Below are 26,542 nucleotides of genomic sequence, written 5' to 3' on the forward strand. Positions count from 1 at the left end.
AAATATCATGTCTGCCAATTTCAGAGTTGCCAGTAAGAAGGCACACAAGAACAAGAAAGTTCAAATAGCCTTCACTGACAGTTGAACATCTGTCGGCCACCAACTAAAATCTTTTCTTCCACAATTCACCCCAAACACACCTTCTACTCTGTCAGAAATGTAGGAACTTTTCAACAGTTTCATAAGGCTCTAGATTTCACTTCCACCATATTTCTTAAGAGAGAATACGACATTTTTCTGAAGACTAGCTGCAATCAATGCCCAAGAGTGAACTATCCCGTCAGACTTGTACAGTAATAACAGAGGTGACCGGCAAGCAGAGGTAAGTCTAAAAAGAATAGAAGCTAGAAAAGACCATATCAAAATATTTTCCTCCTGCTCCATATGGAACACAGTATTTTAATCTCGCTCAAAAGCTGATCTGAACCCAGAACCACCTACTGACAGGAAAAAAAACAACCAACACAACCACATTAACTGTAGTTTACAGAGAGATAAAAATGCTTTTTTACATGACTCCTTAAATTAAGAGCACTCTGAATTAGAAATTTAAGATCTATTCCACCCAAACTAACAACCCACATCTACAATTTCTAAATTTCTCTCCTCAGCTTCCCCCAGTGCACATCAACATTGCTCAACTTCAACAATGAAACTCAACTAGCCATTCCATTTCCTCATTTTCCTACCTTTGCACAACATAATATAGAGACAACCAACTGAACACATTTTAACATAAGATTTCTCTTCCTCTTGTCTTTGTCAAAACCCTTCTCCCCTCTAAACCACATAGGTTTGAGCCATTTGGCATTATTCTTTAAACCTTCCACTTTCAAAGAGAACGAATGTTCCTGAAATGAAGTATCAGTAAGAAGATGAATTTGAAGGAACACTTGAGACACAAAGAAAAAAGTAAAACCAGATTTTAAATACATTTGAGCTCCACTCCCTGTCCCTGCACCACTGTATTTACTAGTAACTACATATCTGCACAAATGAATTCACCTTCAACTTCCAGAATTAAAGTAAATATTAATTCTGAAATAAGTTTTTGATTTTTAGTAGGCATAATAGAAAGGAAATAGCAAGGCCACATTTCATTCTCTGAGCACTGTTAAAAATTGTGATGATCTGATGACTTGTGAAAAAAATTCCCCTCTGAAAAATCCCCAAGGGCTTCTTCCCGAGCACCACATTGAGAGCAGATGGCCAGCATCAAGCCTGCAATTACTAGTCTGGCCTGGCAGTTCCACAGAGCACAATGATGTTCTTTTCTTTTTCTGGACATGGGGAGGGGGCATCTCAAGAGATGCAGGCAACTAGGTATGGTAGGCAACAGCACTTTCCACTAAAAACATATACATCCATTTGATTTCCAAAACTGTCAATATGCTCCTTCCATTAACTTTCATTTTACATATATGTTTCCCCCCTTTTTTCTTTAACATTTTCTTTTTCTGCTACTGAAAAGTTTCTCATACAACGGGGCAGGAAATATATAACATTAAGGTTATAGTACAAGTGACCATTGTCAAGCATTGCCAGAGGCACAAACATCATGAACTATCTGCTGTTGCAGTTTTTCCCTCTTTATTTTACTTTCAGAATCCCCAAAAGCAGCTTGTAACAATGCTCTATTAAAAGTACGCAAATGGACAAAGTTATTAGTTAACTGGTAACAAATGCCTATCAAACTTGTGATTGTACCAGTGTGCCACCCCTCCAGCCCCAGCCCCAGTTGTTCTGTTCTCCTCTTTAGCCAGGGGACATCTGATGAGATGGTGGTGTTTCATTTCCCCTCCTTCCTCCCACCCCTCAAATGGGGAAGCCCTGAAAGGGGGAGGGGAGGAGAGAACATGTTTTCAATTCAAATGCTGCATCTTAAAATACTGTTGTGCAACACTTCGGTGAGTCTGATTGTACCTCTCTCTCTCTATTTATATATATACATATATATATATATACATACACACACACACACCACGAGAGAGCTTTACTCCTCCTGTATCTCTTAAAAAATACAAAAAAAAAAAAAAGCAGTAAGTCTTCCGCATTAATAACTATATACTATTTCAGTTTTACGCACAAGAATTTGCGTATTTGACTAAAACCTTTTTTTTTGCTGAAACCAATAAAGGTTTAGAAATGAAAGTGAGGAGAAAGCAAGCTGTGACAACTGTCCTATGGAGTTCCTTTCCAACTGACAGCTTCAACAGGAAGAGTATGGAAAGGATTTCCTCATGTGCAAAGGGGCCTGACAGACTGAACTGAGGCATTCCAAGCTCTCCTCAGGAATGCTCAGCACCCCTGTAGAGACTTTTGTCTCCTACATGGATTCAGCATTGCATACTTCATTTCTACTAATTCTTCCTGTTCTTCCTCATTTCAGCTACCCCTTTAGAAAAATTGATGAGGCATAGAAAGTTGCTGGAGAAAAGTGTATCACAGTTCTGCTGTCACTACTTTAGTCTTGAAAATCTTACTGGGAAATAAGGCTGTGCAAAAAAAAACAACCAAACCTTAAGCCTTATCACTGCCTAGTCTCCCTGTCATTCAGACTTAATTCCAGTGACAGATTCCATAGGGAGGATGCCAATGTTACGGAGATGCTGCTATCTTAGAGGCTGAACCCCACCCTCAGAAGATCAACTTAGTGTGGACTAAATCATTATTACTCAAAGTTTAACAGCCTTTAGATACCATTGGTTTTCCTCCTAGGTCTTTGATTACATCTCAAATGCCTTGCAATAAAATGTAAACATTCTTCCCACTAGAAGAAAGAAATGAGAACACGCCCCATTTTCCTCCCAGCCACGATGAGCAAGCTGTCTTTGCTGACACACACAATAAATACCAGAAAGCACTGTCCTTTCATCAACTCCCTCAAAAGTTTCTCTGCTTTTACTACTTGTTTATCAAGCACTGTAGTACAGGATACTACTTCTCTGTGTAAGTCTGGCACGTCTTGTAATTGCAATTATCAATAGATCTAACACAAGCACTGGCTTCGTGGCAGAGATGCAAGCTAATGCACACAACTCATGCAGAAGTAAATTAATTAAACCTCATCAAAACAATTACTTGGCCCAGCCAGGAAAACAAAGAACTTCACATGCTCAACAGCTTTGGAAAAGCACCGTTACTCTGGGAAACATACCTTTAAAACATTTTGGATCGTTTCTCTCTCAGAAACATCCAAAACTTAAATGTCAACTTACCTTCCACACTATCAGAACAGGAGGTTCCAATCCCAGTGTCCCCGCTGTCGGAAGCTATACTGTGTCTTCTGACGGGATTGCTCTGACTGCTCGATGAAATGGTTGTGGACTGCCACAGGGATTCAGTACCAGATAACCATCCCACTGAGGAATAATCTGGGCCTATAAAGAAGGAAGCCAGAAGTCTGTCATTACAGATACAGTACAGAAGTCAACAACAAAAGACGAAAACTGAATCCCACGTTTCATAATTCAGGTTAGAGCCAGACTCCGTGCCACTGTTTAGGGGCATTTTTTTTTTAATTAAAATCTTTTTGCTAGGTGGAAACATCTCCCAAAAACACAGTATATACATTTTTACTACTTAAAAACATAACCCTCAAACTGCTCTTGTACTAACTTTAACAAGATATTTATCATACAATTCCTATCCTAGAACTGATTCTCAACTCATAGTAGTATTTCTGTATGACAAGCCTTTAACTACAATCTGAGAGAGAAACAAATTTTAGGACAGAAACCGGCTAAGATTTGGTGAGGGAAATAGCCATTTCAACTGTGCATAAACCACATGACCTAGGTGATAAAGTCAGCAATGAAATCGTTAACACTGATATCTGAAGTCATTCATTATGTTTGACTGTTTTTAGCAGTTTTCAGTCATCAAAAGAGAGACTACCAACTCAGGCAGTGACATAGTAGCCACACAAAAGATGTCTTTGTGAGACATCTATCTGTCTAGAAGTTTGTTTCATTTTGCTTGTTTAATTTAAATCATTTTTAAAATATTAAATTTTAAAGCACAATGCAGCGCAGGAAGTAGTTCCCCTGATCAACGAATTGTTTTAACTTTATAGTTAGCCTCGAGGGAAAATACACCTCAGAATACAACCGCAGAGGACCATCACAATTTCCAATAGCCAATAACTAAATCAGAGCATTATTTACGGGCACAATACTGATTATCATATTTGCACTCCAAACCAGCAAGCCACATAAAGAACCGCAGAAAAAAGCATGGCCTGCTCTTGATTTTATATATAATCACATACATACACCCCCCTTCTAGCAGTTCACTTTGCATAACACTTTCAACAGGAAATGACTCATGAAGAAGTATCAGTTCACATACAGCGTCTCTTATGCTACATGTGCTTATTTTTAGGTCATTTAAACGTTTTCAGCAGTGTTCATGCAAAGCTGTAACAGCAAAATGCCTCTGCAATGACATCTGCAGATCATTACTAACTCCAGCTGTACTTGTTTCCCAGTAAATTAAATAGTTTTGAAAAGGATGTAGAAATGAATATATGTGTGTAGATATATAACCCCCACATACATATACCTATAAAAATATGTATACATACATACTGCCCATACTAGCCAAATGACTAGACCTGCTAGCCAGAGTGGTAACAGCTGCTTGCCAAGCCACTTCTAAACTGAGGAATACAGTACATGCTTCCTTACTGTATGTGCTATTTTACTGTAACATGACATCTAAGACAGTCTACTTTCTGTAAGTAGGTTCATGGAAGTCTTTGATATACCTATCTCATTTGTCTCAACTTCATTCTCTTTTGAGGTTACTGCCTCTTCTTCCCTTTAGCACATTTTCCTGTCTTTTCTCAGAGTCTTCAGGATCACTCGATTCTCCTTCATTCTATTTTAGTCATACCTCATGCAATGTGTTTTCTTCTCTCCCTTAAACTTTTTGCTTTTCCTCTCAAAAAGCCTCCTAACTCTTCATTATTCCATGGAATAGCTTTCAAGCTCAAGGATGAGGCAGCAGAAAACCAGATAACCCAGACACAAATGCCATTGCCCATGGCTCACCAGTCACACCGTGGAAGGAGTTCCCAGCCAAGATACTTGGCAAATGCCACTCCAGGTGTCATCCTTCATACCATCCTCTCTGGATCATCATCTAACCTCCTCAAATGTGACCACTTCAAATACAGCTAGTGGGAAACTGGGACATTTCTTAGCCTCCTACCACACAGCATATCTTCAACTAAACACTCCGGCTGCTTTGGGAACAATATTTTTTTCTATCCCTTCCTCTAAATAGGTCTACTTTAACAAACAGGTCCACTTCACACTTCCCAAACTGCATCTAGCTATTCCAGCAAGAATGAACCTGACTTATGGGAACCCAAGCTAATTAAGCCAGAGACAGTTCTGATTCAGAAGACATTAAAAAAAATTTAGTTCCATTTACCCTTTATTATATTGTTCTCCACAATCCAACTCTTTGATGACACTTCAGCTTTTATGGCATTAAACAAGTATTAAAAGAAACACAGCAGATAACAATAACGCTATTGCACATTAAATGAACACAGCATTGTCAAACTCTTTAGACCTCTTAGTTTGATGACTGTTCAGGATGTGGACCTATAGCCATTCAAATGCAACCCACCATAAAAGAGATGTATTTTTCACTTTGGTGGAACTTTGAGTAATAAAAGCTAAATATACCACAGAACAATAGAGTAACTTTGGTAGAAAAAGACATTTGGAGGTCACCTAGTCCAAGGCCTGGCCCAAAGCAAAGCCCATTAGATCACACTGCTCAGGGCCACGTCCAGCTGAGTTTTAAACACCTCCAGGGACACAGATTCCAAATCATCTCTGGACAACTTGTTCCAGCATTTAACCACCATCATGATAAAGAAGGTTCTCCTAAAAATCTCATCAGAGCCTCTCATTTTCCAAACATATTGTTGCAACATATTCCAGAAGATGCAAAAATGCTGTGCAACTAGATCCTACAGAAAGGGTTAACATACTGGGGGCAGAGAGTCATCCCCATTGGGATTTCTATGGGTACTGTAAGTTGAAGTAGTAAAAAGCATAACAAAACACCCTATTGTCATCTACCCTGAATATTACACCTACACACAGTCTGGACACTCCAAGGCCCAGGTGTGGTGCTGAAGCACAGTTCCAGGAGGACATGCTGGCACAACACAGAATTACCACAACACTTTCTGGAGCACCCTTGCATCTAGGGGCAGTTCACAGAATGGTTCAGCATTTCTAAGTTAATTCATGAAGCCTCATTCTTGAGCTGGCAGGCCTGAAGATCCATGTGCTGGTACGCATCCATAGCTACATACAGATCAGCATGAGGCCAGCAAGAGTTTATTAGCTTTGGCTCAGCATGGACTTGCCAGATCCCACCTGGCTCTCCAGAGAAACACTCAAGTCTCTGCACGGTTTTCTGGGCTCCAGAAGGGTCTCTTCACTCAGATGTTTCCTCCCATTACCGCTCGTCACACCCAGCTGGATGGGCTGTGCGCACCAGGACTGCACCCACGGTGCCATCACCAGGATCCTGCTTCTCCCTTCCAGCCTGTACACAGAGGCATGGACAGCAACTGGAATGGGGTGGAACCCTCTCATTTTCTAGCTCTCTGGGATTCTATTGTTTAGGAGCAGCCTCTGCATTTAAAAGAGGTATGTCTTGATAAACAGAATTGCTTTAGAATCTGAACAAGTAAATAGTATGTGCTTTTTAACCTATTTTAGACACGCAAACAGAACATGGTTGCACATGATCACTTCAAAAAATGCTTTCTCTTTGCCTCCCACAGAAGTCCTGACATTAAATATGCTACATGTTTTTAAAAAGATTGCTAATGACATATTTCAGGAGTCTACACTTTTTAACGTTTCATGACATATTTCAGGAGTCTACACTTTTTAACGTTTCATGGCACATCTACATCAATGACTTACCTTGTTGACCTAATGGTGATTCTGCACAACAGAAGGCCATTTCAGAAATAAACTGTCTACTTGAAGAAGAGCTTTTCAAAGCTAATTGAACCTCATCCCATAAATGGCCAAATAAAAGCAACGAGATAGTAGGAACAGACACAATAACTAAGTCTCAGTGGTAAGTCGTGTGTACCCAATTCAAAGCGCCAGAGAGCAGACCCCCTCCCCATCACTGAGGGAAGGTAATTACAGAAGTTGCAATAAGAAAACATAACCCATAAAATTAAGGTCTTATAGACCTCATTAGTCCAAATCATTATTTAAAAACTCATTTATTAGTTTTATTATTGGAAACTGTCCTTCCAAGCCAAGTCCTGAAGAATCACCCTGTTCTATGCTCCCCATCTCCTTTTCAACAGCTCTCTGTAAATATATGATCCTTGTGCAGCAAAGAGCTCACACTAAATGAACCAAGCATAAGAGGGGGAGAAGACACGCAGGATTCCCCGTGCTGCTCAGCAAGCACACCTGCTTTACCCCGCTGCTCTCATCTCAAACCTGCCAATCAACAGCTCATGTCCATCTGCCCAAAATACAGAGTGGGGCAAGAAAAGCACACAAAAATTTTTAATAGATATTTGTGCTGCAAAATTTTAAATTACCATATGAGTACAATCATTTCTTACTTGGTCAGGAAAAAAAAAAAAAATCTACCTTTCCTAGGAACTAACAGCAGAGAAAGAGCAGTGTCATCTAACGTGGCTGTAATTTCCAATGACAAATATGACAAACAGACTATAAAATCCCCAAGATCCCAAACAAATCTCAGAAGGAGCCTTGTTTATACAGACACTTGACTACTAAATATACCAACACAGTGCTGTGTTTCTAGCCTAGACGTTTAAAACAGATCAGTTAACAACTAAGCATATAAAGTGCAGGAAGTAGATTATTTATTAAAAGAGAACAGTCGTTGAAATCTCACTCCACAAAAACATGTATCTTTTTCTGTGTATTACAGAATGCTGGCAGCTACTGCAGGCAGGAAGGCACCTAGTTAATTCTGGATCATCATCATTCTTAATTTCAGTGGCATGCACACAGATCCCACATGATCTACATACATGAAATAATAACAACCCATCTTTATATTTGGTTCCTAAAATACCTCTAACATGCTTGAATGTAAAAAATATTATTTTAAGTGACAGCTATGATACTGTTATTTTACTCAGACACTCAATGTAAAGCAACAGCAGGGAACTTAACTGCATTTCACAGCAGATACATCTTAACTAAAGGATACTGATTTTTTTATTCCACATCCTGACTTTGACATAGATTGTGACTACAAGTAAATCACCCGTGCTGGTCAGTGTGAATTTATACAGTCAAAAGATTCTGAAAAGGACATCTCACCACAGTACTATCAAAACTGACAACTACTCAAAGCTCAGTTTAGTCATCATGGATGGGTCTGGGCTGTACAACAATATTTCATGCCACGGTGGCACCAAAACCTGCCTGAAGCTCTTTCAAGGGAATAGAGTCAGCATTCCAGCCCAAACACACTGCCAAAGTTACTCAGTTCACCCTCACCATCAGCAGCTTTACCCAGAAGCCTTCTAATTACACTAGATCGTACGACAGCATTTTGAAAGAAGTTAACCCACCTACAGCCCACCTCCTCCACACCTACTCACACAGTCCCCTGACATGCCTGAACTTATCCCAGTTACCACCTCTCTTCCCCCTTCCCAACAAATCTTTTAGGATGCCGCAGCCTCTCTTCTGCGCTTCGTCTCTCTCCCTGTCCCATTGGGCTATGTGACCACACATCTCTTCAAAAGGAAAAGTCTAGAAACAAACCCACAAATGGTCTCTCAGTGAACTGTTTGCTATATTGTAGGAATAAACTTCCTTCAGTTAGAAAACATCTATATTTACTCATCATAGCTGCAAGATCATTACTGCTGAGAGATTAAAGAAAACCTCACTCTGGCATGTGTTTCATGCACAACAATTCTTTGCCAATCAATATTCTATCTTTTTTTAACTGCTGGAAAGATGACACAAATAGTGAGAAAAGGAAATGGAGACATGAGAACTTAAAATGAAAAAATAAAATTCCCCGAAAGTAGACACAAGAGTAGATGTCATACTTTAACACATGTATATATATAGGTTGTTTTGTTTTGTTTTTAAAGTTGACAGACAGATGGTAGAATGGTACAACAGCAGCCTCCTTCCATCAAAGGTGAAGCAGAAGACAAGGTGGATTAATTAAACCCAACATCCTGATACAATAAAAAAGAACCAGGCACGCAAGAGTTCCTTGCAGACATAGGCCAAAATAAAACCTGTACGGACAAATACTCTTCAAAATAATGTTAAAAAACTGGCATCCCAACCCTGACACCTAGACAAATATTTGCTAGATTCACTTCATGTCCATGATACTTCTGCAAAGCACACTGCAACTTTTGTTAACACAAATGTCCAAAACATGTTCCATGTCTACAAGGCAACCTCTTCTGAGAGGAGCAGCACACTGGTAAGCGAGGGTTTCTAACGCTTTCAGGGAAGTTGGCCAGATGACAGTTTCAGGACCCTTTTTACAAACACTCTGGAGGTGGTGGAAGCTCACGGCTCAACCAGCTGGCCAGGAACTGAAGTACCAGAAGGTCCTAGTTCCTCCTCTCACATGAATGCAGCTGAGTAGGTGGTTAATGCAGCTTAAACTAAGTGCAAAAAGGAAAAGGGCAAAATGAGATGAAACGACAGGCCTAACTACTGATTTTTTACATTTCAGTTTCCCAAAAGCACTCCGCAATGTAAGATAGCTAAAGTATGATTCATCCCGAGGATTCATATCCTTTATTAGTGTGCTTTCTTGACAGAGCCTGCAAGCTGTTTGACTAACTTCTCCTAATTTTTCAGTCGAAAACCGATTAGGGCAATCCTAAGTATGAAGAAGGATAAAAATGTACAGATATAGAGGGAAGCAGGGGGAAAAAACCACAACAAACAAAACCAGGAATGCAAGAGTTTAAGTGGAAGAATATTGAGAGACCTTTTTATCAGCATTTTTTCTTTTACAGCCTGATACTATACTGCCTGGCATAAGAAGGCCCATGCCCATCCTCTGTACTATTAATGTGCAAAAGACTTCACACACTAGAGAAAGAAAAAAAAAAAAAAACCCCACACAAAATAGTAAAGGAGAAATGAAAGTAGAAGAGAGAAACACAAAGAAAAAAAAATCCTCAAAATACAATCTTTAAACTTAACATGTGCCTGATTGGCAGTATCAATTAGAAGAATCTGACAAGGGTCACATTTTAAAGAATATAAACTTGTGCTCCAGCTTCTTAGGAGAGCTAAACTTTAAGTAGATTGTAGTACCAAACCTCTGGCTTCTTTTGCCTCTGGAATTCTTTAATAAAAGTTAAACTATCTGCTCTCCCCCATGCCTTTTAAGTGGCTAAATGTACAATCACTCATCATAGACAGTAATAGCTATAAAACCTTTGTCTTCTATACAAACCACTATTTCAGTGTGAACTTTAAAAGTTGAAATTTTTTTAAGACTTTCCAAATGTGTACAGTACTGCACAACAACAAGTTACAAGGTTTCCAGTGCAGGGCAGTATGCAATCTAGAAGAAAGAATGGGAACTAAGAAGAATAAATACATCAATTTGACAAGCTTTGGAGAATCTTGCCATAGCATAACCAAGTAGCTCACTTCTCTATCAACCCCACACACAGAAAGCAAGAGGTGCCCAGCTCTTTTTTCCATCACGGAGTCCAGCTGGCCAGCTTATGCCGCTGGCTAAAATGGGTTTGAGCTGAGAACACTGTTTGCCATTAGAGTTAATCGGATCTAGCGGTCAGCTGCTGCGCAGACCCTGGTCACCTTTCCCGGCCACACATTCACTGCCGCTTCCCCAGCACAAGCCCTGCCCCGCCAGACCTCGCAGAAAGTGGTTCAGGAACAAACTGTCCCCACTTACAAAAAAGGTTACCTGCTAATTTGATTTCCTAAGCTGGCTCAGCAAGAGGTCAGAGTAGAAGCAGTGCCAAGGAGGGAGTGGGAACGTACAGGCACACTGATGCCTAGCAGCAACCAGCTAGGCTTAGCCCTACTGCCAAATTGCACATTAAAGGCAGATTCTAAACTGGAGAGAAATAGGCATTAATCTCTGCTGGCTTCACTGTGGAAGACAAAATCTGTTCAACTAGCAGAAAGTTGTGTTCAACGTAGCATTCTGCTAGCTAAAAAGGTAGTAAAAAAAATCCTTACAGTGACACGGTAACAATGTACTCTGCCTCCCTGATCTCTATTCTAGACAGTATGTAAAACAAGAAGTCAAATTCATAAATTCATAAAACTTTTGTAATTTTTATACAGACAGTATTTAGCTGTAGTTACTATCAACCCAGTGATGAAATTCCTACCCATCAGGAAAAAAAAGAGGTTTGCTTTCATTTCATCATTGACAGGAGCAAGACCAGGAATTCAGTCCAATTGTTGATGGCACTCCTGTGAGTTTTTCGGCTTCAGATAGAGCATTTGCATAAAACAGAACTTCAAAATGGAAACTGCAGATGTTTCTTATTTCACATTTGGCACACAGACCACATATATTACCTCATGCCTGCTACGCTGGCTTGCCTCTTCGTCTTTGGACTCGATGCACTATTCACCCCACAGAAACACAAAATTATATTCTTAGTTTCCGTTCATTTTCATATAGTAACTGCAGAGGAGAAAGCTACCTTTTAAACTTAGAAAGTTTATCACAATATGAAGAGGGGAACGTTTAGGAAAATAAACACATTAAGCTATGCTTAAAGTTAATGTAAACTTTGAACAACAAGCCCTCAGGGTATGCAGTCAGTTCCTACAGTCTGATAAAAAGCTGCACATTTGTAGGTGACCAGCTGAATCCTTCTCCTATCAGTAAAAAAGCTAATGAGCACAGATTGTCATCTGTGTTTCAGTCTTTCTTGCAGTTTAGTTTTATTGATATTCAAAACCACTACCAGATAAATTTTTCTCCCTTTTTTTCCTCCAAATTGTAATTCCAACATTTTTCTTACAGAATTACCTTTGTCCTGTTTCTGTTTAAGGAGTTAATTTGATCTCCTCTACGCATGGGGAAGAGTGAAGTAATCACAGCTGCTAGAGAGAGTCAAAAAATACTACATGTTTTTAAGCAGTTCCCACACTTACCAAAGTGGATCAAATAAGAGAGTCTAGTAGACCTATTTCAAAACAGAGCATAATTTATCTTCTCCTTGTAATCAGATATCAGATCTAAAGATATCCTTAATACTAAAACAAATGGTGAAGACAGAACCCAAAAATAAAAATAAAATAAAATTCACTGAAACACTTCGCTCAAGTAAAACACCACAAGATATTTTTTTCCAGCATTTTTCAAAGAGGTCTAAAGTGCATTATACACACAACAGGATCTAGTTTAATATGGATGTACCAGAGGCCAAGCCTCCAGACTATAGTTTTAGTGCATGCCAACAGAAGTATGTAAATCACGTAAGGGAGTTTCCTCACTGTTAGATTTGGGTTAAAAGGATGAAATTCTTGCTTCGCTTCAGTTATTAGGAAATTTTCCTTACAAACTTCCAATGCTCAGGTCACAAGATACAACTTTTCCCCAAGCTCAGCTTCTCAGCTTCCACTCACACCTATTCACTATAAGCAAGGGCAATACTCTGGGATTTTAAAAGAGCGAGCAGTAGTTAAAAAAAACTTTAACACTCTACACCATCAACCCTACCTAGGATACTTCCAGTCAAAACCAGTACTTCTGTTTCCATCTTAACAACAATGATCACTTTTGATGTAAAACTTCACATTACAATAATTCTACCAACCACACAAAAGCCCTGTCTCTAGCAAAAGGGATAAAGTTTTAAGTAACGGTATTTTCAATGCCCTTTAGCGCTGCTAGATGGATCACTATACTCCCACTTTGTTTTCTAGCTCATCGGGCCTTCAATCAGTGCTAGTCACTGAACTTTTATACAAAGCATTAATTCTCAACTATAAGAACGTCTCCAAAGATTCAACATTGCCAAAGGTATAAATAACTTTGCTGTAGAGGAGGCATGCAGGAGGTAAGATACCATCTTTTAAAGAAATAGAGACTTGAAAAAATGTCTTATTTATTCTGAAGCATTTGAAAAAGCTGCAGCTTTCCACACCATCTGGAAACTATGCTACAAAAGCAGTAAAGCAGACATTAAAAACATAGGATACCTTATAAGGAATCTCAGATCTGACTCCAGGACGATTCAAGAATGTTTCTTGTCTGAATACTACACCACCGATCTCTTAACATATTAGGAAGTTGAAAGTTATAAAAGTATCATTTGCTTTTCTACCTGCATTTGCTAAATCTAGTTGAAGAATTTTAATCAATAGAGGTAGCACAACTTTTCCTTGACACTCTTGTGCTGCCCTTCCTCAGCAAGACTGAGATGGTCTCCTACTACCTCTCCCATCACAATCCATTATTCTGGACTCGTTTCAACCTGTACGCAAATCCACTAATTGGTGGAAGGTACACTGTCCAGTGGAATTAATGTCACTTTTTCCTGGTACCTGCCTTCATGGTAAATCTGAGGATTAAGTATGTACTTCCTGATGTCAACAGCACTGGCGAAGGAGGATTGTGGTAGATTTTCCACTATCGCTCAGCTGACTGAAGAGCCAGCCCATTTGACTCCAGGTATTCCACACCCACCTGACACCAGCATTGATGCTTCCTGCAGCAATGTCTCACACCAGGGTCACGTAACTGTAAATAACCCCTTCAGTATTCAACTTCAGTATTCCCCTGGCCCAGGTCCCCAAATTAGCTTGCCATATGGTTGAACAAGTGCTGCCATGGGCACACGGGAAGCGGTAAGGATACGTGAGCAGAGGTACCAAGAAGGGTGGGAGCAACTACTCACTAGATTATCTTAGCTGTGAAATTAAATCATACCCTGCAATCCACCCGCATACACCCCTTCAGGCAAAAGTTTGCCTGTCACGTCTTCCCACATTTCAGAGATTATCATACCTTGAAAAAAAAAAATTTTCAACATCTACCCTTATTTTATGTGTTAATGCCTCATTTTACAAAGGGGCCATTCGATTCTCAAAAACCAGCAAAGGTCCTTGGGGAATAAGGACAGAAAGATGAAGTGCCACTTCCAGCACGGCTGGCTGCAGAGAAATGGGTCGCTTGAGCGTAGCTGTGCAATCAATAGGATGTTCAAGCCTGGGCAGCCCAGCCAGATGCTGCCGAGAACGGTGCCCGGGGAAAGCTATCGTCCTCAGGGGAGACTCCACAGGGGTCAGCAGTTCTGGGGCACGCCACGGATGATGGGACAGGACTAACACAAACCTAAGGGCACTTGAGAGGGTATTTCCATGAGTTATTCCCCGCTGCCTGTTCTCTTCTCCAGCCACCCACCTCTGGGGCTCTGTGGTGTCCCACGTGCCACTTTTAGAACCTCTTCAACAAGCCCTAGACAGCAAGAAACTCCCATGTGGGAGTTTAATACAGAAACTAGAACCTATTACACTGCAGTGCACCTTCCCACACCTTCCCTTGCTGTTGGCAGGAATAAACTTCAGGGCTATATAGTGTTTTATTCCAGGTCTACCAAAATAAACACTCAAAACATAATGGCTTCCTTCTCCAGAGGCTGTACTGGGTGCAGGTGCCTGGCTGCTAGTGGGGGGCTGCAGGGCAGCCTCTGTGAGGAGCCCCCAGGGCTGCTCCATGCCAGACAGGGCCATTTCCAACACACCCACCACAGGGCATGGCTGGGCCTGGCAAACAAGATGGTGGCACCTCAGGGAAAGCATTTATAAGGACCAGCAAAACACTGCCCAGGAGTGATGGGTGAGAGGAAAAAGGCATAAGAGACAGCCCTGTGAGCCCAGAGGCAACAGCTGAAGGGGAGGAGGATGATGAGCTGCAGCCTTGGGCACCTGAGCAGAGGTTCCCTGTCAGCTCCTGGAGAGATCAGGCTGGAGCAGGGGAATGGAGTGTGGAGAGGAACTGTGATGGAATGACCCCACGATCAAGTCTATTTTGTCCGTGACAGTAACAGATAAGCCACCTCCCTGTCTTCATCTCAACTCACTAACTTTTCCACACTATTTTGCTCTCCCATTTTGCCGAGGAAGGGAAGCGAGTGAGCAGCTGGGTGGGTATGTGGCCACCAGTCAAGGTTAACCCTCCACCAGAGTCAGCAAGAAAGCCACTTTTTGAATCACATAGCAAATACACTGAACATGCTTTAAAGCAAATCACAACTGCAATGAGACTGTTTTATTGTCAGCACACAACTTCAAGACACATTTGGGCACCTGAGAGACTACTGACAACTACAACCAAGTCAGCACTTTTTCAGCCAAAAAACAACCAGCATGGGAATCGACAACTAGTTTACTCTCCAACTATAAAGCCACAGGCAAGTTATATGATAAAAACAAGCATCCAAAGGCAACATACAGAAGGCTGAGCAGTTGATATTGAACAACTGTGTACTAACCGTCTTCAACTAACCTGTCTACAACAAACAGGTTTTGCCTGCAACACTGGCAGATGATCACCTCTGGCTACAAACTCAGGTCACACAAGAACTATTTGATTCAGGAGGCCTTCAGCTATTCTTACGACTATGCATCATTACTGTATTTGGCAAATTCTCCATATTTTGAAATGCATGGGTTCTTTAACAGGTGTTAAATGCCTGGCTAAAAAAAATCTTAGCATAAATCACTTGCAACTGTAACAAGCAATATTTGGTAGACATAAATCCTAGGTGTTCTTTGGGGAAACTACAAGTGCTCTTATCCTAACTAGCACTTCCTTCACCACCACCCCCTAATGCAGACATAATGGCTCAGGCTGCTTTTTACTACATACATACTTACTCTGTACAACTGTTTAATGCATTCTACTCAGAATCATTAAACTGATTACTACTTCCTTTAATTCAAATTTTAAAAGCACAGAATTACTGAAATCACAAGACTATATTCAGTTAGTAAATGTTTAACATATAGTTAACATACAGGAGATTAGACCAATTGCCAACCCCTAAAACCGACAATATAATACGACCTTATAGCTATCACTCTTTTCTTGCTAAGCTGTAAAGACATTTATGTTTTGTACTTATTGTGTGAGTGGATGCTATGTCCATAACACTGAATTGCTTGGAAGAAAAAAAAAAAAAAAAGGCATTGTTTTTGAAGGGAAACAAGTAACTCCTGTTTACCAGCACACAAACATAATAGTGTCATTTCACGTCACTGATCTGTGAAAGATAGCAAAGGCCATTCTAGCAGCTAGTCTTACAACTCGAATATTACATTTTTAAGTTCAGGTAACTCATCTTCACAATGCACCATATACATATGCATATATATACACAGTAAACAATTTGAAGTCTCCCCTTGGTAACACTAACTCACTATTTATTGCCTTGCCTAACCTGCAAAGATGAACTTGCCTTCTCCAGATGTCCTGAGAGCTGTCACATGCCAGCTGCAGATCTCCAGCAGCCGACCAATAAAACTTGTTACAGAAGTGAAACCATTGGATTTCTGTCCCTCCTCCATCCCAAAGGATGAAAAAGAGCTTTGTCCTTCCTGTCCTCCCCGGCCTGGCTCTGCTGTGAAGCTGCCTGTGAACTCCATGGGTACCCCAAGGAGGCAGCACCCCATAAGCCTTATGTGTTGTGACCTTATTGCTCCTGACACTTTGATTGTGACAGCATTAAATAACCTGTCAGACCCACATGTGTCACACTTGCTGCCAACAAGTGTTACATAAGAGAACATGGACAACTTCTGGGGCTTGTCTTATAAACAAATGAAGATTGTCAGGGCTGTAGGAGCAGAGAGGTGCAGGCTACTATTTTTAAGGACTGTCAATCACATCTTCTCGAGCACTTTACTTGTAGTTTTCAGCACTTTTGTCACCTAAACAGCTATTACCAAAATTTTAGTAGTGGTCAACAGTTGGTAATATTGGACGGTGGAGAGAAGCTTGACTAGAAGTGGTACTAGTGTACTGGAAGTAATAAATAACTTGTTATTTCATTTTAAAGTGTGTTTGTTTCACTTTCCACAGGCATATGTTGGCCACACATGGCCCAACTGAATGACTGCTCACCCCCAAAAAACACATATAGTTCAACACTTTCATGATCTTAAAAGTTATTAACCAACTGTGCATTTCAAAGGATGTTCTTGATTAATAAACAAAGGGCTTGAAACCCTGCATGTTCTTCACTGCAGTTATTTAAATTCCTGCAGCATAGTGGGTAACTGCTCTCTTTATAGAGGTATCAACTATGCCGCAAGGTTTTCATAAACAGTTAAATCTGTACAAGAAGACTGAAAGACTGCAAAGTCAATCATATACATTCCAAAAACAGCAATTTAATTTTTCAGGACAGGTACCAAGACTCAGAATTTATTTTGCATGGGGATCAAACCTTGTTATTAAATCCACTGCTTAAACAAGAAGCACCCATCAAAAAAAGAAACTAAAAAAAAGGCAGCATGCAAACGAGACAGTGCATTTTTTTTTTTCAGAGGATACACTGCTATTGAACTGAAAAAGCAAGATCAGTTTGAAAATGACAAGAGGGAATAAAACTGAAGGCCACACATTAAATACTCCCCAAGAAGTGTCCTTGCTTGTTCCATTTTCAGGAAATCAGAATTAATTTGCATATATTACATATATTCCCCTGTGTAAATAGTTGCAGAATTCTTCAGTAGGCACCTTGCTTTGTAAGGGAATTGTAACATTTTCAAACAAAAAATCGCACTTCTAAACACCCACATCCATAGGTATCTGAAATAAAAATAGCAAAACAGAAAGCTTTTCACAAATAAACACAGGTTAACAATACATCTTCACCAACTGTTATGCTCCCAGACCAATATTTAACAGACATCCAGAATCCATAGCAAGTAGTTGCCATTAAACATATTTTGGCAAAGGAAAAATTCCTTCAGCCTGAAAAATAAACACTTAAACTTCTGCTTCCTAGTAGGATGCTACTGTTCTGCAACAAAATACTTCTCTCAGGGACAGCTTCCTTTTAAAAAAACAAAACAAAAAAAGTCAAACCTGGCAATAATATAATAGTACAGGATCTTAGCAGCCATCACCTCTTCATTAAAATATATCTGCATGGAGCTAATTAACTTCCTCTTCTTCAGAGGGATTATGAACACCTCAAAACAGCTTTTTGAGTCTGTCAAAGACTGATGAAGGGACTACAGTGGTGGAAATTATAATGCACAGATATTATCTCAAGGTTAAACCTTCATCCACTTGCTTTCTAATTAATCGCCACCTTTTGTTAGTCTATCTTATCTCAAATTAGAGATTTTTTCCACAAGTTTGACTACTTTACACTTCTGCTGCTTATAGATTTATGTACATTTTGAACTTCATATTAACCCCGAGTATTGAAAGGACAGAGGGGATGGGCGGGGCAGAAAAAGCAATACACAAAATCAGTTCAAGACAATTCTGACAAACAAGCAAATGTAAAACATAGATCCAGTTACTGATGGATCAGAATTGCTGACAAATTCGACACAGTACTAAAATACTTTATCTGATCCCAAACAAAAGCAATGCCACAGTAATGAATGGCACAACTCCAAAGTTTACTGAAACAAATGTAAAAATTAACAATCAACAATCTTTGTAATGGTCTGAAGTTACTGCCAGTGTGCACTAACATTCCTGCCCCAAACACAAATAACCCTGTGCTCTCCATGAAATAAACTGAAATCTCTGCACCTAGTGCTCCAAATGTCCAGTATCTTTGCAAGCTACAGCACAAAGAGAACATAGCTTCATTAAAAAAAACCCACAACACTTCAACAAGGCAAATGTGTTACACAGAGAAATTAATAACAGTACAGAAAAAAGGGAACAATGTCTTCTTTCACATAATAGGGACTGAACATTGCACTACTTGCAGAGATTCAGGCAGCTGCTGAGAACATCTTAGCAGCTCTTGTATGTTCAAGAAAAACCCCATCAGTTGAAAGCAAAACAATTCTGCCATTTAAATATGTCAACTAACTGCATACACATGCAGTCATATATAGCAACTCCAAAATTAAAACGTGAATCCAGATTTCTGAAGCAAAAATATTATTCTAACAGTTAAACAATTATTCCAACACTTGTAAAAGCAGAGGCAAACCACAGGACTTCCACAGCAATCGACTGGTTCAGTAAGTCAAAATATCATAAAATATTTGCAGGAACACTGCCAGGGTAAAGCAGGTGATATAGGTGGCAATATTTTCAAATCCTGGAAAAGACACCCAAGAGAGCCGGCACCTAGTCTTACCTGCCCAGAAGGAATGCTCGCATGTCTCTGCAATCAACTCACCTATTTTGCTCTGCCAGCTGAAAGTCAGCCTGTCACTTACAGATAGGATGTCTCCCCGGTAACAACCTAACCCCAAGTGTAAAATGCCAACGTATCCCTTCCAACCTGCAGGAACTAGGCTCTAATTAATCTAGAGACACAAAACTGGTGCAAAAGAGGGGGGGGGGAAAAAAAAAAAAAAAAAAGGACTCGACCGATTTGTTGCGGTCTAAATTTAAAACGAAAAACGGAAAAGGAAACAAGCTTCCAGCTTCTGCCTAGGGGTATACTAATGAAACGAGCGGAGGGGAGAAAGCCTAAAACAAGGAAACAGATTATGTAGGTTAAGCTCAGCTTTTATCATCCGCTGCAAGGGCCAGCTAAACAAACACCGAGGCTCCCGGCCGGACGGCCCCACGCCGCCTCCTCGGCCCGCTCGGAGCCCAGGCGGCGGCGTCGCGCCGGCCCCAGATCGCTCTCCGGGAGGCCCCGCCGCCACGTCCCCCCTCACGGAGCCGGGCGGAGGCGGCGGTAACGCTTCCCGCCCGCGCCGGGGAGGAAGCTGCTTCCTCAGGCGTTTCTATGCTGACCGGGGAGCGAGCCGGGCCGGGGGAGGGGAAGCGCCGCGGGGCCCCGGTGCCTGCCCCCAGCCCCTTCCCTTCCCGCCCCGCCGGGACGCGCAGGGGCCGCGGGGCTCCTTACCCGTCTTGTAGCCGCGCAAGCCGAGCTGGGGGTGCAGCCCGCCCCACATGGTGCTGCGCCGGGCCGGGGGAGCCGCCGCTCTCCGGAGCTGCGCGCTGTTCGGCAGCCCCGGCGGGTGAGCGCGGCCCGGGTGCCGGCGGAGGCGGCCGATGCCGGGGGAGATTAGTGGGGGGCTACTGCCTGCCCCAGAAGCACCGCAGCCATGGTGCCGGGCCGTGAAGGGCGGCGGAACCTCACCACCCTTTCGCAGGAGACAAAACTTGCTTTATTGCGCTGCTGCCGCCACCGCCTGCGTCTCCGGAGCGGGGAGGAGACAGGGGCGGGAGCGCCGCAGATGCTGCCGCTGCTGCCGGGGGACGAGCCGCTTACATAACCCGGCCCACAGGGAGGGGGCGCAAGGCGGGCGGCCGCGGGGGCTCGGGGGCGAGTCCGCACGGGCCGCAGCTCCGCAGTGCCCGGAGGGGTGGCCCCCGGGCCCCGCCGGGGCCGCGGAGCTGGTGTGGGCGCTCCCGGTGGCTTTGGGTTTAGAAACTCACTGGTCCGCCTGCCCCCGGGGATGCCCGTCCGGGACCCGCGCCCGGCGCGTCCTGCCCGCTTCTCCGGGGCCGGTTAGCGGCGTCGGGTAACTGTCACCGGGGAAAACAGTTAACTGAAAGCACTTAGTTTGGTATAAAGATAATTGGTAAAGAAAAGCGAAATGCCTTATTCGAGAATTACAGCGTTTGAAGTGCCCGAGGCTGGCACGTGCAGACTTAATAGAGGTTCTAATAAAATCACAATCGTCCTGTACTTTCATGTTTTAGTAAGAAAATTAAGTGGAAAGAAAGCTAGAAGAATCATAATTTCATTTGAACGACTGGTTTCACCAGAAGATCCCAAATATGAGCCTAAATTTAATCCACAGGACTGGAAATGAACTGCTCCTGTCAGCAATAATTCAAACCCACTATGAGGTGTTCCCCCTCCACCCCCCGAGCTGCTTTGAGTCTGCTCCAAATACTTAGATAATTCTGCAATAGCAGCTTTCATGTTACTGCTGTTTGCAACTGCAGCCCAGCAGTCCCCATTGCAAGCTGCCTTCTGAACACATGTACCCTGACTTGATCAGCAATGCACGTTGTCAGACAAAAACATAAAGAGACAATACTTGAACAGCTTCTAACTTAAATGTAAACATCCCAAAAGTACAAACCCCACCACCAAGATAAGAAAAGCAAGGCCCCAGGCAGCACTGCAGAGTTATGATGGATGTGATAGCCTAGGGAGGTGAGGTGAAACAGGAGCCGTTCCGTATTCATGTGGAACCGTTCGCAATCAATAAATAAAATCTGTGTTCAAATGCTTCCTGCTGACCTGATGCATTTTTAATTGGTAGCTCATGATCACAGACTAGCTTTTATCTCTTTGGAAAGTTATATGTTATATGTCAGCACAAATCATATTTTATTTATGCCTAGCTAGGTATTCATAATGCACTCAGTAAAAAACAGGCCTCAGAAGTACTGGCATGAGCATGTAGAAATGCTGCATATTGTTATTTGTCCTCTTTCTTATTTGTATAAAGCCCTTATGTACTCACTGGAGACCTGACATGACATGCATTCCCCATCAGCTTGTTTTAACTATGGAGTGTAGCTGTCACTAGGTGTTTTGTAGGTAGAGTTGTAGAAACGTAGACTTTAAAAAGTTAGTAAATGCTGAATAAAATCCCCAAATACTAAAACTCCAGAAGAACCTGTCAAAACCTTCAGACTGTTGCTAGAAGTTCCTCCAAATGATAAAAAGTTGGAAGCATTTTCAACCACAAATACTGGCTTACAGTAGAAGACCAATGCAGGAAAATAAATCACAGAATCACAGAATCACAGAATGGTTGGGGTTGGAAGGGACCTCTGGAGATCATCTAGGCCCACCCACCTGCTCAAGCAGGTTCACCCAGAGCAGATCACACAGGAATATGTCCAGGTGGGTCTTGAATGTCTCCAGAGAAGGAGACTCCACAAGCCCTCTGGCACCATCAAAGTATTTTCTCCTCATATTCAGATGGAACCTCCTGTGCTTCAGTCTGTGCGCGTTGCCCCTCATCCTGTCTTTGAGCACCGCTGAAAAGAGTCTGGTCCCATCCTCTTGACATCCACCCTTGAGATATTTATAAACATTGATGAGATCCCCTCACAGCCTTTTCTTCTCCAGGCTGAACAGACCCAGCTCTCTCAGTCTCTCCTCTTAAGAAAGGTGCTCTAGTTAGTAACAGACAAGTGAAATTGTCCAGCCTTTCAACCCTGAAGCCAACATCAGTATTAAAGCATGTTGTGAGAGCATTGTAGGTAAACATGAATATAAGAAAGAAGAAAAGCTAAAGTATCTTGCAAAACACTCAACACCAAGAAACATGTAAACATCATTGTTCAAGACCTCTTTAAAGGACTTGTCTGCATGTAACATTTGTTGCATGCTATTTTATTAGATGTATACTTAGCATATTTACAGCAGTACCCAGTAAGCTGTAAGAAAGCTGAATATCAAGAAGTGGAAGGCATGTAGCAATAGGCGAGAAGAAAAATGACCACATCGCTGTTGAGCTCTGGTGTTTGTGATGCTGTCCTGTAATGCAGCTGCCAGAATCCAGAGGCATATCGTGACCCCAGGAAGTTGCATCCCTGGAAAAGGTGTGGTAACACTTCATCCCTCTCCTAATAAATGTCACTGCAGTGTTTTTATGTACCTTAGTATCTCAGTTCATGGAAGCTTTACAGTTTCCTGTGTATCTCCTGCCTACTCATGAACAATAGCACAGAGGGAAAAAAACGAAAACCAGATAAAAACTCCAAGATGAGGGTGGCAGAACCCAGCCACGTAGCCTGGCTGAGTCAACTGCAATAACGCTGCTGGCAGGGGAGGTTGACTCAGCAACGCCATGTCTTTCAAGGTGTCCCCGCTGCGGCATCTGTGCTTTGACAGTGCTACTGCTCAGAGCAGAAAGAAAAAAAATATGCTTACATTTAAGCAGTCAGATAACATAAACTGATACTTGTTTTGTCTGGATTTTAAATTATTTTTGTAGACATTTAATGTAACTAGTAAAGCTCTTTCACTATGAATAGCCTCAGCGTAGTTGTCTGGAAAAGGGGCAAAACTGAAGCAAGTAGTTTTACTCTATAAATAAATTTCTCTTGTTAATGCTTTATTCACTTTCCAGCAATGTTTTACATCTGCAGTCTGCTTATGTGCACAGTTCTAGATCGGGAGCAGTACTTGGTTTAGCTTTTCAAAAACCTCTCGAAAAAGTGTGCTAACTGGCTTGGACCTCCTGCTGAGATGAGTTCGTGCTATTTAATAAGCAAGTTCCTACTTTCACTTGCAATGCGGTGGCCCTGAGGACATCCCAAGCTTCTCTCCTTTAACAAGGCTCTGTTGCCCCACCTATGAGGCCCAGCCATGCCAAGGTGGTGGGTAGGACTGGCTCTGGACCCTTCTACGTGCGTTTGTCTCTCTGCACCTCACAAAGCAGAGCTACACTACGATAACATACATTAGCTTATCACTTCTAACATCGCTTGGGTCGACAAGAAGTAGTAGCAGGGCAATCTGTGTTCCAGTTCTGTCCCACTCCAGAGGGGTCTTGATACTAGGAAATGGCAGCGTGGTAGCATGTAACCTTACACGTGAATCAACGCTAAGTGGAAACAGCCTGTGTCCCGGATAATTATTGTGAAATGTGATGCTCCGGACAATGAATGGACTCAAATTCTTATTGACTGAAAAGCCTTCTCCCCACCTCTTTCTTCTGACACAAACTCCACCCTCTTGGCAGGATCAACAAAGGAAAATAACAATAGAAAGTAACAGCTTAAGCATTGGTACTAGGCAGATGCTGTCTCATTAAGGTCAATTGCAGCACATCTTATCCAAGGACTTGTGATCTATTCCCAGGTTGAGAAATCACATCTGTTTGGTTTTTTTTTCCCCTTGAGTAAAAACATAATGCTCTAAATGGAATTAGACCGAAGCATAACCTCTGAAAGCAGCATTTTCTTTGATTAAAGCCAGAAACGTGTTCAATGTTTTTTCTACACACTTGCTTTCAAATTTAATAGAATTAAAATATTATTAAAAAACCCAAAATGCTAAATAGCTAAACATTGTTCTGAGACTACTTCCTCTATCTAATTAAGACATCAAGTATATGTGTATTCCATCAAAAAGCAATAGTAGCATTTCTGAAAGCACATCTATATTGTAAATGACTTTAAAATAACAAATTTTCGATTATTGAGTTGCTTCACTAAGTACAGAAATCCTTTTCCTCCACCCACAACTTTTTCATTTGAACACTGCGTCCTAGCAAAGCCTGAACAGCCTTTAAGAAGCCTTAGAGCAATGCCTTCTGTTTTTCAAAAAAGAACTATGTATGTCACAAAGCAAGATGTTAAACTCTGTTGGGTGGCACTATAATTAAGAACAGATTAGCTTACCTAATAAACTGCTCGCCTGCTGGTAGTGGCTTGTTGGCCTACAAAAGACTGAAATGTTCCACTAAAAGTACATTGTGTGCACTGCACAACATTAACAATAAACTGTGTCGCCTAATATCTGCAAAGCAGGCATCATGAAATAACACAGTGTATACAATGTTTTTATTTTTGCCCTTTCTAGAAGCAAATGCGAGTTCATGTCTTCCACAAAAGAACACAAAACGATATCAATTTGAGTCTGCTTTGCACAGTAACAGCTTATACCATGAGAGAATAAAAACAAGCAGTTTATTGTTACCATAGCTATGGTTTATTACCAACCTCCTGAAATTTCAGGTTCTTCTTAACGTTCCAGGTTTTAGAATCAGATTTTCACCTGAGAAATTAGTTGCATCATTGCTAGAATAGTTAGGGATTCACATGGTTCATTACTGGTGGGTGGGTCAAGCACTTTTTTAATGTGTCATATGACTTTAAAATAAGTCTAAGAGAGTTAAATCAGCTCCGTGTCATCAACTCTGATACTGCAGGAAGAAGAACACATGCAGGTGGTGGGATCCAGTGGCATCTAACCAGTAACTTGTGAAGATAATCAAGAATTTCTCAGGTATGTTTTTCTCAATTTCGAGTTCTTCTATTCTACCTTCCCTTAATCTCCACCCTCTCCTCTCCCGAAGGCAGTGTGAAAGAAGGGGAAATACAAATGGCTCATGTGGGATGGAGAGAAGAGGTAAAACCCAACAGGCCACAGGTAGGTAGCCTTCTTCTCCCAGGCATCGCAGAGTCGGCTCCTAACATGTTTAAGACCCAGAATGCCTGTACTGGACCGGTGAGCCTCTTCCTCTAGCCCCAGTGGGACTCACTAACATATCTAACTTCCTTTCAGGACATAACACTTCAATAAGAATATTTTTTTAAAAAATTGTTTCTCTTACATTGCATGACTTTTTTTGCAGTCTCTCCAGTTCTGTTCTTGAGCCCACTTGAGTCACCTCACTTTCTATGAACACACTATCTCGTTTTAGGAGCATCCCATCTTTTTTTTTTTTTTTTTTTCCAGTAGGTTTAAAACAAAAAGAGATAGCAAGCTGTAAGGACAGAGACCTCTTGGTGATATTCTACGTCTATTATGATGACGAAACATTTGCTGAAGGCCATATTTTGGATCTGTTGCAGCCTAGAGGCTTCTTTGTAATAATGGATACAAAATGATAATTTGGTGCTCAATAGTGTTATTTGCTATTCATCAGAGAGAAACACCAGCAAAATGAAGAAATGAAGGATAATTGTACTACCAGTCATTAGTCCAGGAAGGCACAATCCAGTGTCAAAATGGCTATACCAAAACCCTTTCAATTTGGGATTATCAAAGTACTGAATGTTTTGTGTTTACTTTTCTGTGCTGAAACCTATGCTAAAGCCAAAGAAGCCTCAGCAGCGCTGTGGTTTGGGGTTTTGATTCAATTGTCACTGGCAATGCTTGAGTTTTTACAGTTGATGTTTTACTTCAAGACACTCGTGTTTGACTTTCCACAGATAAATGAGTGCAGAAGGATAAAGCATTGGATGATATAACTATAGGATAATCTGCAGATTTTTAAAGTTCACCTCAGATGTGAAGTAACTGCCATACTAGAAGCACAAAACAGCATTTAGCCTGACTTGTTTAAAACCTACCTGCTTTAAAGGTTAATCAAAAAGCACATCCCCTTGTGCATTAAAACAAAGGATCCAGCTGCGCAGTGACAGTCCCTGCTCCATCTCTGCTTTGGCACGAAAAGCAACAAATCCCGTTTTGCAACAAACATCACTGCCAAATTCTATAACTTTTGAAAAATACAGAATTTAAAACTACAAGTGATCATATACAGGAAGCCCAAACACACTAGAATGCAGTCAGCCAGCAATGTAACATTGTGTGAATACTTGGAAATGGAAATTTCTTCCAAGTGGCCATCATTATCTGCTTATA

General features: G+C 41.4%; 1 protein-coding gene across 1 annotated transcript in view; it reads right to left on the reverse strand.

Moving 5' to 3' along the window:
- CEP85L (centrosomal protein 85L) overlaps positions 1–20,144 on the reverse strand; it is a gene marked incomplete at both ends in the record, with an annotated part of 113,986 nt that extends 93,842 nt beyond the window's left edge. Inside the window, 2 exons of the mRNA XM_080341269.1 lie at positions 3,219–3,380; positions 20,096–20,144. Coding sequence (XP_080197395.1) covers positions 3,219–3,380; positions 20,096–20,144 — 211 coding nt within the window. The remainder of the gene's footprint in view (positions 1–3,218; positions 3,381–20,095) is intronic.
- Positions 20,145–26,542: the final 6,398 nt, after the last annotated feature.

This window comes from Nesoenas mayeri (assembly GCF_963082525.1).
Source record: "Nesoenas mayeri genome assembly, chromosome: 3".
NCBI classification, from domain to species: Eukaryota; Metazoa; Chordata; class Aves; order Columbiformes; family Columbidae; genus Nesoenas; species Nesoenas mayeri.